The sequence below is a fragment of the Carassius gibelio genome, chromosome A2, assembly GCF_023724105.1.
Source record: "Carassius gibelio isolate Cgi1373 ecotype wild population from Czech Republic chromosome A2, carGib1.2-hapl.c, whole genome shotgun sequence".
Classification (NCBI taxonomy): domain Eukaryota; kingdom Metazoa; phylum Chordata; class Actinopteri; order Cypriniformes; family Cyprinidae; genus Carassius; species Carassius gibelio.
The window spans coordinates 23,700,883-23,719,010 of NC_068372.1; the positions used below are offsets into that span (position 1 = coordinate 23,700,883).

General features: G+C 37.0%; 1 protein-coding gene across 1 annotated transcript; it reads right to left on the reverse strand.

Annotated features, from left to right (window-relative positions):
• Nucleotides 1-224: 224 nt before the first annotated feature.
• slc25a36a (solute carrier family 25 member 36a) lies at nucleotides 225-15,047 on the reverse strand. The gene is made up of 7 exons (XM_052531062.1): nucleotides 14,605-15,047; nucleotides 12,551-12,715; nucleotides 11,896-11,973; nucleotides 7,902-8,002; nucleotides 1,846-1,912; nucleotides 1,381-1,670; nucleotides 225-682 (listed from the first exon to the last, which is right to left on the reverse strand). The coding sequence occupies exons 1-7, from the start codon at nucleotides 14,643-14,645 to the stop codon at nucleotides 489-491; spliced, it is 936 nt and encodes a 311-aa protein (XP_052387022.1). The 5' UTR covers nucleotides 14,646-15,047; the 3' UTR covers nucleotides 225-488.
• Between the last annotated feature and the right edge of the window lie 3,081 nt (nucleotides 15,048-18,128).

Consider the following 18,128-nt stretch of genomic DNA (forward strand, 5'->3'; position numbering starts at 1 on the left):
AAATGATCATTTTTTCTTAAATGAAGAATTCTAGCCAATTCAGGCTTTAGTTTTTTCTTCAAGCATTCCCCTCTCTGATTGTCCTTTCTAAACGGACTTTTCTTAAAACATTTTGAAACAAATGGACAGACAGCATTAGCAGATTTGTTTTCCATCACTCCATCATATATATATACAAGTACAAGTACGCTGTACATATATATATATATATATATATATATATATATATATATATATATATATATATATATATATATATATATATTTTTTTTTTTTTTTTTAAACCCTCTCCAGTCTGACAGGCTTGAATCCCTCTTGTTCTCAGAGACTACAGCCCCCTTTGGGGGTCTGGATTAATAATACACTTCTAGGACTTGTTCTTCTTTGATCTAAGCTTGAGACGGTCTCTCTCAGTCTCCATCTAGCTTTTGCTTTTTCACCCTGTTCATCTCTCTCTCTGCCTCTATTTCCTGGTCTCTCTCCATAGGTTAACCATTGAGCAGGTAGACCACCAGCTCGTAGGTGCACATCATAATAGCAGTGTTGGGGATCTGTCGGACCAGGTGAGTAGTGAGGCCTCGGTACAGTGCTTTGTAACCCTCTTCCCGGATCACCATATTTAGAGTTTGGAAGAACGAACGATACTTGCTGCCCTCCTCACGTAGTCTAGTACGAATAACCTCTGTCAAAGGAGAAAGAAAGAGATGAGAGATCAAGTTAATTAACAATAATTTATCAGTGAAACAAAAACTTGGCAATAAGGCGCATACAGTGCATTCCAATAGCTGGAAAAAAATTATTCAAATTTACCTCTGAAATTTGTACAAATTTAATTCCATTCAATCAGCTGTCCAGAAATTTTATAGATTATTTTTTCTTCATTTCACAGCATAACTTATTTTTGTTATTGTCTTTTTTTTAGTTTATTTTCAGATTTAAATATAATTAATAAATCACATATTTTCAATGTGGACTTATAAACATAAGGAAGAAAAAAGGGCAAAATAATATTGGATTCATGGATAAAGGGACAGATGGATTTTCAAGGTAGCTTCATCTTTTAAATACAGGTTTCAAATTAGGATTTCAAGGATATTAATGTATTGATCTCCAGACAGCATCTACAGAGATGGCGCTCTATACCGCTCAGTGTTCCTGTAGCATACCCCTGAAAACAACTCTCGCGGCTGGAGACGGTAATGTTTTCTCTTGGTTCTTGGTTCTAAATAAATGCGACTTATAGTCCAGTGTGACTTCAATGTTTTTTTTTTAACTCGTCATGGCGTATTTTTGGACTAATGTGACTTATACTTAGTTGCGACTTATAGTCTGAAAAATACGGTAACTATCACAAACAAAAACAACAAAAATAGCACTCACCATGAGGATATGCAATTGAAGTGGCACATGTCTTGGATGTGGCAGCAGCCAGCATCATTCCGACAAAGTCCGAAGCGTCTTTTACAGATTCATCTTCATCATCCATGTTAGCGTTGGCCTTGGACTCAACGAGTTTGCGTTTAATGCTTTCATAGATGACAAAGTGGATGACAGTCTCTGATATGCCAGCATAAGATGCAGACATGCCCCTGTAGAATCCCCGTAACCCATCTGACTGATAGACCCGCCGGAAACACTCAAATGCACTCATGCGCTTTTCGCCCCGGTTCCTGGAGAAAGACAAACACGTGTGATAAATGTTACAAATCTGATGATCAGAATTTACATTTAAAAAAGAAAAAAAAACTTAAATTGTTGTAATATTTCTATTTTTACTGTATTTTTGATAATTTCTTTGATGATTTCTTATAAAAACAGTAGTATAAAGCAAACAGAATTACTCACCGGGCATCAAGCTGCAATCGAGTCTTTATAAGCCAGATCGGGTTGGTTGCTGTGATGGCAGTGAACCCTGGGAAAAAGAGGTGTTCCAGATTAGGCTTGGAAGTGATATTGTCAGAGTAACTCACAATTCAGCACATTTTCCCTAAAGAAACTCCACACTTCAAGGAAGTGCTGTGGACATCTGTAAAATATGCTTGCAGCCTATCCGTTTCAGTTTAAATTGTAGGATCTGAATCCTGTTATTTCTTGAATCCTTATTTCAGCATATCATACCAATCTCAAACACCAACAGTGTTATGTAGCCTACATGTTCTCTTCAGGAATGCCCAGCATCATTAGCATTAACAGTGATTACTATCTGATGTCGGGAAAAACCATTACAGATCCACTAGGCATTTATTCGATATTCTGGGGTAAGAGCCATAAGCACATCTTAGAGTGGCCACAGCAGTAAATAAGGCCTTTAGCTAAAGCATTAAGCAGCTTTTCATCTATAACAGAATTCTGAAACCAATGAAGCTTTACTTCTCAAATATCTCGCCCTATCCTCACTGAATTAAACAGTATTTTAGGGATCGAGTGGAAGCTAAATGAAATAGAAATTTTTAGAAAAGGGTCTTAAGTTAAAAAGAACCCCTATTCAGTTGCATAACTGCAGCCAAATCACATTTTAATTATTGTTTTTCACAGCATGGACACTGAATTAAAACTACCGCTGTGATTGTTGAAATGCATGCCATGCTAGTACTATGTTGGCAAGATTGTGTGATGTGACAAAATATTAGTAAATGACATTAGCACAACAGTGGCTGAATTTATTTTGTGTTTGCCATTAAGGAATCTGTGCGCAAATTAAGGTATTGTGTGTTTGAAGGGATTTAAAGGAATAGTTATCCCAAAAAATACGAAAATTTACTCACCCTGAGGCCATCTAAGATACAGAGGAATTTGATTTGTCATCAAAACAGATTTGGAGAAATTCAGCATTGCATCACTTGCTCATCAATGGATTCTCTACAGTAAATGGGTGCCGTCAGAATTAGAGTTCAAACAGTTGATAAAACATGACAATAATCCACACTAGGGCTGCACGATGTTGGGAAAAAAATGACATTGCGATATTTTATTTTTCTGCGATATATTGCGATATGAAATCTAATCAAAAAAATTTTTACAAACAAAAATGGGGTGAGCACACTTACATTCTCATTTTAAATGATTTAAACATTGACACCATCGTGTCAATTGACTAATATGCGCGATGGAGAGAGAGCAAGACAGTGCTCGTGTTGTTTGAAGATGGTCTCCCTCTCTTGCGATTCGTACATCGCGATATCGATGCTTAAACGACACCTCGTGCAGCCCTAATCCACACGACTCCTGTCTAATAAATAATATCTTGTGAACATAGACATATTAGTTTACACTTGTTAACGGTGCTTGATCTATGCATATGTCTCTCCTGATTCAGACTAGATCACTTTTTCACTGGTAAAAGCAATATTAGCGATAGAGGACTCATGCTGTGTTCACACCAAATGTGAATAGAGCATCTAGCGCGAATGATTTCAATGTAAAGTCAATGCAAAGGCGCGTTTACGCGCGTCTGGAGGTCTTGCGGCGCGAATGGGGCATTAAGCGAGGCGCGGAAGACGCGAATTCGCCTCATTGTCATCATGACGCGAATTGACGCGCGAATAGGACGCGTTAAGCGCGAATGGTGCTTTTTGTGCATTTAGCGTCTGCCGCCTGAGTTGAAAATGTTTAACTTTGCCGTCAATTCGCACCGCGTTAACCAATCAGGAGCCTGCTAGGAGTCACTCATTCAACAGTATGTTCCTGCAGCCTCCGGTTGTGCAGGAATACCCTTCTCCATTCATTCAACAAGGAGGAACGACTGATGTTGTCAGTGAGCAGTCAACCGGAGCTATATGACAAAAGTTCATATTTCTATAGAGACAGGAATAAAAAGGACCTATATATAAAAAACATATTAATAGATAAATTGAATAAAAGCCAAAGATAAGAAACATTTCATTTTACCCCAAACGAATTATATTTTATCTTGAACCACTAAAGAGACATCAGAGCCAGCGGCAAATGTCAGAAGATCTATCCGAGGTGAGGCTGCTCTCGGCGAATACATGATGACGGAGCTCCCTCTGATCGCATTGGAGCTCATCTCCGAGATCGGCGAAACACATTTTTTAAATAGACGCTGTCATTATAAATAAACCGCATATTTGAGTTTAAAACAACTACATTCTAGCATGAAATACCTATAAAACTACATTTCATGACACAATAACAGTAATGTTTTGAAAATTATCCGACTAAAAATGGCGGTTGAAAATGCTGCGTGAACTCAGCTGGCAGAAGCCCCCCATGACGCGAATTCGCATCTGTTGTGAAGTTAATTTCACGCGCGAATGAAGCGAATGATCTCAAAATGGTCAAGCGAGCGTTTGGTGTGAACACAGCATCAGAGTCACATCAGACAATGGTTTGAAGTCAAAAAAGAAAAGAAAAAAAGAAATGGCCTTGATGATGGATTTGTTTCTTACTAATACAGCTTTGTATATGTTAAATCGTGGACTGGAGTAGTGTGGATTATTGAGATGTTTTTATCTGCTGTTTTATCATTCTGACCGCACCCATTCACTGCAGAGGATCCATTTTTGAGAATGTGATGTAATGCTAAATTTCTCCAAATTTGTTCCAATGGAGAAACAAACTCCCATCCATATTGGATGTCCAGAGGGAGAGTGCATTTTCAGATTTTCTTTTATTTTTGGATGAACTATTTCTATTATGTGTACTTGCATTGTATTAATGGCATTAAAAGCAACTGCCAAATATTCTGCCTGATGTTGGTAGGAACAATTAGTTTATCTATTCAACTGAAGCAATATTAAGCACAAAGCCTGTGCTCGGTGTTGGGGGAGCACAAAATATCCCCGAACAAACAAAAACAAAAGAGAGCGAAAGACAATGGCAATTGGAGATGAAAATATTCATGTGCATTTCTAACAGTATAGTGTAAAACATCAAGCTAAACAAAGTCTACTGAGCTGGAGTAGAAGCTCTAGAGAAGGTAAGAGGCCTACTGACTGGTGAAGGGAGGGGGTGGATGACAGTTCGGTACAAAAGAGTAAGATAGAGAGAGAGAGAGTGTCTCTGACGAGTACTCACAGGGGAGGGGCAAAGCTCCTCTCCTCACAGCTGCAGGACGAAGCCTGCAGATATGGGGGGCAGAGCAGGCTGGCTCACAGACCCTCACGCAGGGTGAAAGCTACAGTAAAGGCCTAAAATAGACACAGGCTTTTCTGTACCACATTCACAAGCAGCAGTCCACATGCCCCTCAGAGCCAAGTCAAACCCATGAGGGAGTGGAACACGACAAAAAACCTTGCCCACTTCCCATTAAACCCCTCCCACCTCCCCAACCAAGCCCCACCCACCAATTACAACAAACAATGACCATTCCATCCCACCCACCACCCCATTTAAACATTCAAGAGTGCTTTTATTTTCCTTTCTTTTTTTAATGGATAGAGGGAGAAAGATGGTAAGAGAGGTAGATAGAGAGAGACATAGATAAAGACAGAGCGAGATGAAAGTGATTTTTTGAGTTTTAAAGGACATCATTAGACCAGTGTTTTTCATTTGAAAAGGTACAAGACAGAGCTGATCTTGCTGTAGTAACACTATTTCTTTTGATCATATCTGAGCTTTATCAATGCTGGGTCATATAAACAGCTACAAAATCAAACTAGGTTCAAAGTTTATATCTACAATAACTTCATGGAGGGTCAGAGTCATTGCATGTAAGAGTCCAATGCTAACCTTGTCATTCCTGTTGAAAAAAATCATAGCAGTTTCAAAATTGTGCTCAGCTATTCTGGTATGATTCAATCAAGGTTTTGCTATTTGAAAAATACTACTTGCACAAAAAATAAATGTTGAATATGTTGGGTCCATAAAGAGAGGGATTTTTTTTCAAAAAAAAAAAAAAAAAAAAAAACGAATAGGTTTATATAGTATGGTCAAAATTTAATCCCATTTAATCACAAATTATATTATTAGGATAACAATTTGAGTAAAATAAAATATGATTACATAAAAGTATTATTAAATATTACAAGTGTTTTTTATAACAGCATGTTTCTATTTTAATACAAATTATAAAATGCAAAAAAAAGCTGAATTCCTTGCCACTTCCTTCCGAAACCATAATATGCTGATTTTGTGCTCCTTATTAGAAATGCTGAAATCAGCTAACATTTTTTTTCTTTGAATAGAAAGTTCAAGAGAACAGTATTTATTTAAAACAGTAATCTGTTTTTGATCAATTTGATGCCTCCTAGCTGAATAAAAAACACAATTAAATGACACCTTACATATAATTTGGTTTAACATTTTTCAGAAATGTAAGGTTCAGGTTCAAACCAAATTGATTTTGGACCACTCTGTATGATTGCACCACCAAGTGGTTAATAGAGGCCTTGCTGTGATCTTTATGATTTATATAATTCAGTTATAACCTAACCACAGTGATGAACAATGTGTGGGCCATACGTGGCATGCATCATGTTGCAGGAACTGAGCTGGAAGCAACTGTAACCTGATGCTGATTAAAAGAGCCATTAAAGAAAGGGAGTAGTCACCTGTGCTTTTGAGAGAAAAGAGCAGTGCATGTAATGAATATTTCATAATCCTGTCCCCCTTAGATGCCAATTTTCCATTGCAGGCCTTCACAGGCCTATATTTAACCACTTTTGTAACGTAAAGACTATGTGTGCTACAAGATGGAGTATTTTAGCTCATGTGGCCCCTTCTTTTTCTTATCTTCAACACACAGACAGAATATGGTAGGAATGTTTACGCTGCAACGAATGTGCTTCCGGTCTTGAAAAATAACACAGCCTACATATAGTGCAATCGAATGACAAGGTTAGCAATCAGGACTGAAATTAAGTGACAAAAAAAAAGTAGTGCATGTAGTTTTTTTTTACTGAATTTACCTTTACAGGGGATTACAGGCTGGCAAGGTGGCCATGTGTCAAAACTGCGTAATCACAAGGAGGTAAAAAAAAGAAAAGAAAAAATAGAAAGAACTGCAAGCCAGCTACAGTGGCTACATTAATTTAAATAACCATCATTATCATTATTAATAATAATTATCATTAGGAGAATCATGATCATACCGGTGAGTAGAGCCGTGACTACCTGAGGCGTCCCGATCCCGCCAGTGTCAGTCACGAGGACCGCTGCCCACCGCGCATGGCACTCTACATGTTAGCGTAGCGCCCTGCTAGCGGCCACTACTACACACAGCACAGACAGCGTGTGAAGCCAGACTGTTTAGTAGCACACTGGCATTTAATGACTTATGTCCTCCAGCCCTCAAAAGGTAGAAGAAAAAAAAAGAAAAGAAACTGGGAATGGAAAGCACAACCCAAACTTTAAGGACTTTTTTTTTTTTTAGCAATATTGCTAACAAGCTTTCAAGCAGATAAAACATGCTTGAAAATTAGCCTATTTGTTTTAGAAATGCTCTCAAATGACTATTTCAATATTTTTCAAATAAAATGTTACATTTTCTTTCTGTGTGGCCTGCTTTCTATAAATTAATTCTTTTTTTTTTTCAAACTGTTTGACAGACTAAGAAAGAACACATATTTGAAGCTAGTCATATTAACAGCGAATATTTATCGGCTTCAAAAATAACTTTTTTATCCTGAAAGTCTTCAATTGTGCTTTCGATCTAAATGCTGTCATACCTTGAAAAAGGTAACCCAAAATACCATGGCTAAACTCTCTCATTTGTACTAGATGGTCACTAGGATAAAGCATTTTATCGTAATAAGGCAGTCAATGCTAAAAACAAAAGCGACTGACAAACATTGGTTATAACACCCCAATGATGCAAACTCTGGTTTTTGCACAGTAAGAGTGAGTAGTCATTTTAGTTCAAAGTGTATACAAAAAAAAAGAGCCAATGCAAAAGTTAGTCAAGAATGCATCTACTTGAAAGACGTAGCTGGGACTCCTACCTGCTAAACCAGCGGACAGCATGTGAACCTGTGTTGAGTCAGGATCAAACACATTGTTCAACTTCTCTTTGGATGTGGAGTAGGCAGCAAAATAAATTGCTCTGTGGACAAAACAGGCATTAACATTGGCATTAACATTAGTTTTGAAGTTCTGTTATGTCTGACAAATGTATCAGAAGAAGAACATGTGAGAATAAATATTTTTTATAGATGCATTTTCAAATTAATATTTTTGGGTAGGGCTACGACAATGTACATTAAACCCATCACTACACAGTTTCTAATAAACTAAAATAAACTATGCTAATGATATTTACATTAATACCATACATTATTTCCCTTGCTACACTGTTTCAAACCAAACCCCCCAAAAAACCAATGTCTATTAGAAACAAAATAAAATCAGTGTTAAATAAATAAATAACAAACAAACACTATGGTTGTTATTTACATCAATATTCTTGGGAAGGGTTAGGGCTGACTGTACATTGTCCCACTTATTACAGTTTCTAACAAAAAATTTAAAAAACATGACAAAGCTAAATGGTGTAATGTGGCAAAAGTATGTCATGCTCATCAAATTACATGTCCTTGTATTAGCCACCAAATTTTCATTTATAAATGCTGAAACACACTTGAAAATATTCAATGTAGTATTTAAGCCTTCCTCACTGGGATTTTGTTTTTATTACTTTGCTTTAATCTAGGTTACATAATTCTTGCACGCACACAACAAGGGTAAATTTTAAGGTCTCACGGTTTCCTGATGAGATGCTTATAAACACCTGCTTCCTCCCACCTCTTCGTAGCGACAACCAATCAGAGTTCTTCCACATTTGACTGACAGCCAATCAGATCACGATCTAAATATCTGCCAATCCTGTGCGAGTACAATGCTGTACTTTGGTGCATGGCTTAATTTGACCATCTGAATGAAATAACGTGACCTTCACGGGAGGATGTTACATAAATAATCTCAAACCAGATTAATCTAGAAAACTAATTAATTATGGATTACGATCTGAAGTGTATAGTTAATATCAGCATGTGAGCATAAGAAAAAGCCTTTTTTTTTTTTTTTTTACATACATGTGCATTAATTCTTTACATAATACAAACAGTCACAAGGCAGACATTCCAGCTGTGATGGCAGAGGACAAACAGGATGGAAATGCACAGATGGAGGCACGCACACACACACACACACCTCCTGCAGCATGAAAAGGGTGCAAACTCTAAACCCTGAAATACAGACATTTTAAGTGCCTTAGTTGCAAAACCATCTCCCACATACCAATTTAAATGCGATTAAACTGCACAGACATGCACATAAAGCTCAAGTGGATGAGGGCATGAGAGCAGCTAGTGTGTAGCATAATGCTGACACACTGCAGTCAATGAAAAAAGCCCAATTGAATCATAAGGGAGACAGGGAATATTCACTGGAGTTAATGAGTCGCTACACTCATACAGAGCAGAGAATGTGATCACAGTCCCGCGAACACTACTAAACATAGTAGCCATTTTATAATACCGACAGTTTTACTACTTTAAAATGCTGCATCAGTGTTTCCCATACATTGATATATTTGTGGCGGCCCACAATATCAACACTGACCGCCACAAATAGTTTTTCTAAAATGCTTTGACTTCGTTAAACAAACATGAGCATGGGTGTTTTTATTTGAATGTATCTTTGAAGGGAACTGACTGTCTTTAGTCTTTCCATTTAATCTTTCCTAATATGCATAAAAATAGGATCAGCGTTTGAGCGGTGCACTGCTTTGATTACAGCCATTACATGGGGATCTGCTATTTCTGCTGCTCCAAAAGCAATGAATGTGCATTTTCGATAATCCACTCTGCTGTTTTATTTAGCCTATTTCCCCTGGTGGAAGTGCCACCAAACATAGAGTGTAAGTCTGTAGGAAACACATGCATCAATAGCACACTAGGTTCTGGAACCATTTAAGTGAGCGTTAGAGATTTAGGAATAAACTGTTGACAGTTGAATTGCACACTCTTAATGGTCAAGAGTGAGTTAAATAAGTGAGCAGTGTGATAGAGGGCCCATAGCCAGTTTAGTCCATAATTAAGACAGCGACATGATCCCCTGGTGATGATACACTGAGATTAGTGCAATATGACATGACCAGTAGGGGTGTCCATGGTTAACCGGTTAACCGATTAACCGTTAAAAATTGTGTAACCGAGTGAAACATTTTGCTCGGTTAAGTGACGTCAATGGCGTGCATTGAATTTAGTTGTAATACATTTTTGCACCACCAGAGACCGCCAGAGCGCTCCCAGACATTTGTAATGTCCACAAGAAGAAGTCATTTTTCTAATATGAAGCGGGCTAATACGAGTGACGGGGCAAAATGCAAGTATTGCAATACAGTGCTTAGATATACTTCAAGTACAACCTCGTTGTTGTAATCTCAACAGCCAACACCCGGGCATCATTAGGCCGGTCAGGACACACTGGATGCGTGGTGAAAGCATCTCAGCTGCGTGGCGTGTCTGTTTTTAATTCGGTTCCCATGTTAACAGGTTAGAGCTTGCCGACTGCCTGCGTGAGACGCGCGGCTCAGGCGCGGCTCGACGCGTGCATGCTAGAAATAGAACCGACGCCTTGTTGGAAGCGTTTCCAGGCAAAGTATAATAGGAAAATATGTTTATATGTAATTTTGTACACAAATACATATTAATTCATGACATTTTGATATTTGAAAGTCTATAGGTTGACATAAATTCAGATATAAATGTAATTTAAATAAATAATTATCGATTTTCAAATATTGTACGTGTCAAACATAGTCATAGCCTTAGCGAGGCGGCCGCGGAGTCTGCTTGTTACCTTTTGCCTTATACATTTTAGGCTTATTCTCAAATTCAGATTGTGTTAATGGGGGGCATTATTAGGCAGTTTTAATAGGACAATTTGACCGGAGAGATTAAATTTTGTCGGACATTCCTTGTTTTTTTTTCGGCCAATGTCCGGAAATTACTATGGTTATGGTTACTATGGCACACTATGGTTAACCGAGTATTAACCGCTAAGGGCCTCAGTTAACGGTTAATGAAAAACTTGAGAACGTGCAGCCCTAATGACCAGTTTGAGTGGGGGAAAAAACTATATTTTTTTTCTTTTCCATCTCGACTGCAGTGAGGAAATACAGCAAATCTCAAAAGGAAACAGTGAGGAACACGTATCCAAAAACAACCATTTATTATTCCATGGCGAAGTGAAAACATCTCATGAGTCAAACATGTACGTAGGTATTAGTGCAGTACAGTAAGGTTTCAGAAGAAAAATACCTATTTTCTCCATAGGGAAATAGATTTTGAATGATAACTTAAACTTTTAAACTAAAGAAAGACCAAATCTGAGGTTTTTAACTGATGGCATTTGCTTTTATTGTAGTCGTGAGTCTGCATTATTGAAACTTAGTTAAAAAAATATATAATAAAAAAATGATAAAATAAATAATAATAATTTACAGTGGAACACAAAGTAAAATATTATATGATAAATAATTCTGCATAGAAGTCTCCACAAATCAGAGAATCGAAACCAGCAAAAAGCCAAAAAGAAACTCTTTAGCACCTGCCCACTCCCATGAAGCAGTGTGAATGACAACCTCAGACTACTAAATTAATATGCATATTTTTGCAAAAAAAAATAAATAAAAAAATAGAATGATAAATGTGTGTGTGTGTGTGTGTGTGTGTATATATATATATATTTTTTCATTTGCGATGTGTCATGAGATCGTAGCTCTTTCCATCATTAAAACCGTTAAGTACACAGTCTTATACTAGTGTTTTTACTTGATTTTCAAATACATATTGTGCTTCAAAGTTTGTAATGTTATGATTCACCTTGCAGCTGGGAACAATATATATATTTTTTTAATTCCTGTGGGAACAATAAATGAGGGAAAATACTTTCAAAACTAAGGCATTTGTGTTTTTGCATGCAAGGTTGTACCTGGATGGAGCCACTCCCACCAGGTTGGGTCCTAGCCCTCTAAAGAGTGAACGAGGACCTTCTTTCTCCAGTATTAACCTGAGACAAAGAGAGAAAGTTAAAAGAAACTTAGTGGATGCTTGCACCCGTATGAAGGATTTAACAGTATGAAATGTTGCCATGACAGTCAACATTTGCTTCACCATCTTCAGTAAGTTATCCACACCAGCTCAGGGGTTTGGGACGAAGCAGGTAATTTGGAGAACCAATGCCTAGCTGTACCGTAATCAATGCTACCTGCTACATGCAACTGCATACATGACTGTGTAAATTTCACAGACAGCAGTCATAGATATAGATAGTCCTCAGAAAATATAATTAAAAACCAACCTACAAAGGTTATGGACATTCAACAAATCTGAAGGAGGGACTTAGAGATTTTTTATTTGAATATCTTTTTTATGCACACAGACTAAAATTCAAAAAGTGAAATAGCATAATAGGACCCCTTTAAACAAGATATTTCTAGTGTTTGTGGTACCAACAAGTATTAAGTTCTATAGAAATATACTGCAATGTTTTGCCAGTTTCCATGTGTTGTTTTTGAAACACTGGTTTCAATGCTGCTGGAGCATGATAAACCAGGTTTTGTGAGGTTGGGTTTTGAAGTACTCACTTTAGACAGTGCAGAGGCCCCGGTGGAGACATGCGGGCCACACTGGCCCCGTTCACAGTGCTGAGCTGAACTTCAGAGATGTAAAGAGTCACCGAAGAAGACTGCAGCCTCGTCTTCACCACCTCCAACGGACATGTCAGAATTGCACCTACAGTGCCACCACAGCTAGAGACAGAGAGTAAATATTATAATCCACTTTTATTTACACAGTATTAATTGTAATGAAAAACTAGTTAATTTGAAATATGACTGAAAAAATATCACAATTTCAGAAGCCATTAATCCAGTCTTTAGTATCAAAAATGATTTTAATATTTTATCAATGTTGAAAATGGTTGTGCTGCTTAAATGTTTTTTGCAGAAACTTCAATCAATTTTATCTTTATTATTTGTTGCCTAGAAAGTTTAAAAGAACAATAATTATTTGAAATAAAAATCTAACATTGTAAATATTTTTTTCATCATGTTTGATACATTTAACGTGTCCTTGCTTACTAACCCCAAACTTATGAACTCTTCAATATTTTAAAAGATGATGCAAATGAATCAGTTCTGAACTGATTCATAAAAAAAAAAGAAAAAAAAAAAAATACAGACCATCATACATGACTACTTTTACATATTCCGACATTGTATGCATTTTGCGTTTGTCAAAAAAAAATAAAAATAATAATAAAAAAAATACTAAAGGTTTAAAAAAAAAAGTCTTCTGGCATGAAACTGCTGACATAAAAGCATGTTGAATTTTAGGTGTTAAAGCATATTTCCTTCTGCTGACATCCACAGTGATTAGTGATTGTGAATGCAACCTTGACTTACATCTGTATGTGGGTCAAGTTTAACATGTATTTGGTTGTGTACATGTACAAAGCAGAAAAAAGTGGGCCCAGTCTGCAACAAGTCAAAGGTTAGGCCTGGAAAAAACTTCCCTGAAATAGTGTATAAACCACAGACACTTCTCATCTTGATGGGTTTTCACTAATTAACTTTAGCAAGCATCAAAACAGATCAACAATTATGCCACTAAAATATCAAAGGTCTGACAAGACACCTGTAAATCAAACTAACAGAAAGTTCCTTAAACAGATTCCCTTCTTTTATTATGTTTATGTAAAGTTGACAAAGACGGCACTGGATGTTGATAACACTAAACTTGCTAGCCTCAGAATTTAACTCCGGTGTTCAAAACCCTGCATCTATCAAGCTCTATTTTTTGTATCACCTTTCCAAAGGCCAACCCACATGAAAGGAGCAGCTGTGAACTTTGTCCCAGATATGAAGCCCTCTGGTTTGTTGCTGCTTAGGTTTACACACTGGCTCTCGCTCTCTCTCTGGTTGTCCAATGAGCAGTTATACTCCCCTTGTGAAAATTTGTAAGGCACAAACCTTTGATTTAAAGAGAGAACAGTGTTTGCATGGGCCTCACAGAATCTAAAAGAGCAGCCAGGGACAAGCAGGAATGAGAATGGCGTCAAAAATAGCTGTACTATACTAGAAGAGACTGCTGTCAAACATCCAGCGTCAAGCTGACAGTTGAAACCACAGTCCTACAAAAAACAAAAAAACAAACTTCTGATTTGTTACAGGAAATGGTAACGTATTGCTTTAGATTCACATTTAGCTTGAAGCCTCGAGATTTGTATGTCTCTTATGTGATATCTGCATGGTTAAAGTATGAATGAAAAACATCAAAGCAGCAACACTTCCTGTAAAACAGAAAACCGCCATGTCTAGAGACTTCCAGAGGATTCTGTGACAACACCAAAGGACATGCTGAATCGGTTGCATGACCTTTGCATTCACAAATAAAGCATCGATAGCATGGATACATGCTGACAGAGGATAGCTAGATTTCGTACAGCGATGCTGAATGTGCATCTTACTGACCTTTTATATAACGGGCAACCTGTTTATTATTTTATTTTTTTATGATGAATGTGTCATGTATTACATTTAAAAAAAAAAAAAAACAATCAAGCCCGACTGCAATGAAAGCCAGAGGCAGATATCGGATAGATCGGTTTGTCTCATGCTTGATAACGTTAGTTACTCACCCTCCAGCAAACAGATGAACCAGGGTGTCCCTCTGACTCATCCTTTAGCATTCTCCGCACCCGCACCCAGGCCTGCAGTACGAGCAAGAGCCGAACAGCTCCGCCGAACCCGCTGAGATTCTGCTGAACCACTCAGTTTAATTGATGTTGATGAGGATTGTAAAGCACAGTTATTGAGCCCGACGTCTCTCGGGCGAGATGCGTCGCGAGACGCGGTTAGCTCAAACGGCTAACGGCTGCTGATGTGCGCAGACGCTTCTTTTTTGTCTCTAATCGGTCCGTTTTTAATATATCAAGATATTTTCGTTTAAACAACGCAGAAAGCTCTCTGATATCAAGGTTGTGGTTGCAGGGGGCGCGTTTTTCTGGAGCAAAATTCGCGTAGAGTAGGTGATGTCTCAGATTCAGGGGCTGAAGTGCTGACTGAGATGGACAGCAGAGGCGTTATTTACGAGCCAATCAGCAACCGCAAAACAGAGGCCACGATTGGTGGGTTCGTGGAGTGACGTCTCTCCGCCCCGCCCCATCATGCTCCTTTCACATGATCACGCAATTGATAAATCGTAAATATTGATTTAGCCCGTTTTCGGAGGTTAAGACACATATTTGCACATTTGTTTATAAGGTGAATTTGCCTCTGCCTGCTATTATTCTTGCTATTATAAGTGCCATAGAAACGATAACTGTGATTAGTTTAAAAGTACATCCTCATATTTCTAGCTAAAAAATGAATGAGGGTATTCATAGTGGGCAGTTAAGATTATTTTTTATTTTTTTATTTTGGTGTATTGTAATAGACACCACTGTCAGTTTATGCAATAAGGGTCGGCATGTGTACTTGGTTCCCCCTCACACGGAAAAATACTGGTTATTGATCAAGTTTAGGAAGGAAGACAAGTAGGGACAGGTCCTCCCCCACTTTTTAAACAGGACCCCTTTTTTCACTTTTTTAATCACTTTGACACAAAAGTAAATTTCTTTCTTTCTTTTTTATAATTTGTTTATTACTGTTAGGATTGACATATTCATGGAGAACCTGGAATTATGTGGAAATTATCAAAGTGTGATTAAAATCAGGGAACTCATTAATCACTTCAAAATTATTTTGATCCTTAATTTCTAATTATGCTCAGTTCTACAATATTTATTCGGCATACAATATTTATTTGATATATCTCTTTGTGAGACATTTCTAGAAAAAAAGAGCATAATCACAAATGCATGAGAAAGTCATAGCACGTTAGGCCAAATGGGAAGGAAATAGCCTGTAATATATAAATTAATGAATCCTCAAAGGACCTGGTGTCTGTCAGCTGACGAGTTACAGCATCAGAAATCTGGTTTCCTTACTAAATAGCTGAACAAAATGCACATGCCTCTTGTTTTCAAGATTAGAGCTACAGTTGAACAAGTTCAGATCATGTGCATGGAAAATCTAATTTCTCTTGGCATGCCAACCTAAGAAATAAAATGAGAAAGTTCTTCAGACAGGGTCTTCTATATGTTTACAGAGTTAAAATTGTTTAGATGGTTGACTGATGATGACTTCTTTATTTTATAGATAAGGCTGTAATATTCACAAGACAATGAATTACAATATTAATGTCCTTAAATAAAGAAAAATCACAGCCTTTTACCAGAATGGTTGATTTTAGCAAGGTTGCTTAAGACAGTCATACTGATATTTTTCTTTATTATTCGTAGTAGATTTTATTTAGGGCTTTTTGCATTTCTTCTAAAATGACAGTAGAGAAGTGATAATAAAACATGAAAAGGATGGGACTCTTTCAAGCCAACTGGCAAATATAATTGTCTTAAATCCTGAATTATTGATATAACTAAATAAGTTACCATGCCATTTCCATCTCATGCCATGAGTAGTGTCACAAGAAACCTGCAATAAAATGTAAGTTTGATGTGCAGCACCTAGGAATTCATTAGAACTTACATAACTACTCTCATAGCAATGTGCCTAAACTGGTGCTGGAAAAAATAGGTCTGTGATTAACTGTGCGGCACATCATTCCAACTCATCTATTGCCAAAGGGAACAAAGTTCACCATCAAACATAACAGTATGTGCAGTTATTTTCCATTCTATTTCTAACGGTTGTTGTATACTATTGTAATATTTTATGAAATTGTTTTGAAAAAGAAGAAGTTTATTCACATACACATATTCATATGCACTTAAGATAATCATGCATGTGAACTGTTCCCCAAAGAAGCTATCTAAAGCTTATACTAGGGGGCCATGAAAAGCCAGGGAAAAAGAAAAATGAGAATGAAAAAATAAAAAATAAATAAAAAAAATACAGTGTTGAAATCTTGAATTTGTTGCATTTAACTATAAATTCAAGTATTCATATCTTAATATAAAACCATGATGGAAACATCTGGAGACCAACGGTCAGCAGATTAACTTTGTGTAACATAGATAAGAATTCTAAAATTAGATTGATCTATAGGTTCAGTCACTCCATAGGAAGAAAGCTTGCTTGACCTAGTCTGACCATATTTCTTTGATTATTTGATTTCAGTGGTTTTTTTTTATTGTAAATTATAAATATTTATTATTGTTGTAAATTTATTTAATTTTTGATTTTGAATTACAACAATAATGCATCAAATAAAAAATAAATAATTGCAAATGTAAAATGTTCCATGCATATTCTGATGTCTTATTTTAATAAGAATGCCTTGTTTTCTTATTTAATGCTTATACAAACAACTGGCAAAAACTATTTCTTGTACAAGCAATCCTACCTGGACAATAAAAACCTGTTATGATTCTGATGTCAAAATCTGTGAGTCTTCAGAGAAATGGAAATAAGATGTTTCATAAGATGATCATAAGATAGTTTCATAAGATGATCAGAAACTGCTGCATAATTAGTGGATGGGTGAGCCCGTGTTGTAGTCGAGACCAGCTCATTCGAGTCTGAGTCCAGATCGAGTCCAGAGAGGGTTGAGTCCAAGTCAAGACCGAGTCCAGAGAGGGTTGAGTCTGAGTCAAGACAGAGTCCAGAGAGATTGGGTCTGAGACAAGACCTAAAGAAATCTTCAAGAGTATGTAAAATGTTTTGTGGAAACAATACAATTGGTACCATACACAAACAGTATTTAAAATATAACATGGCATGTACACTGTATTTTATTTACTTGATTAAAGTGACGTGACATACAGCCAAGTATAGTGACCCATACTCAGAATTTGTGCTCTGCAATTACTGGTAACCCATACAAAGTGCACACAGACAGCAGTGAACACACACTAGAAGCAGTGGGCAGCCATTTATGATGTGGTGCCCATGGGGGTTAAATGCTTTGCTCAAGTGCACCTCAGTCATGGTATTGGCGGCCCGAGACTCAAACCCACAACCCTAGGGTTAGAAGTCATCACAGAATGTTTCTTTTTTAGATTCTTACTGCACACAAACTCTTTGTGGCTCTTACATGCAAACTGAATAATAGATAGACGTTTTAAATAATAGACGTTTTAAAAAGTTGATGTGTTAAGTTCAC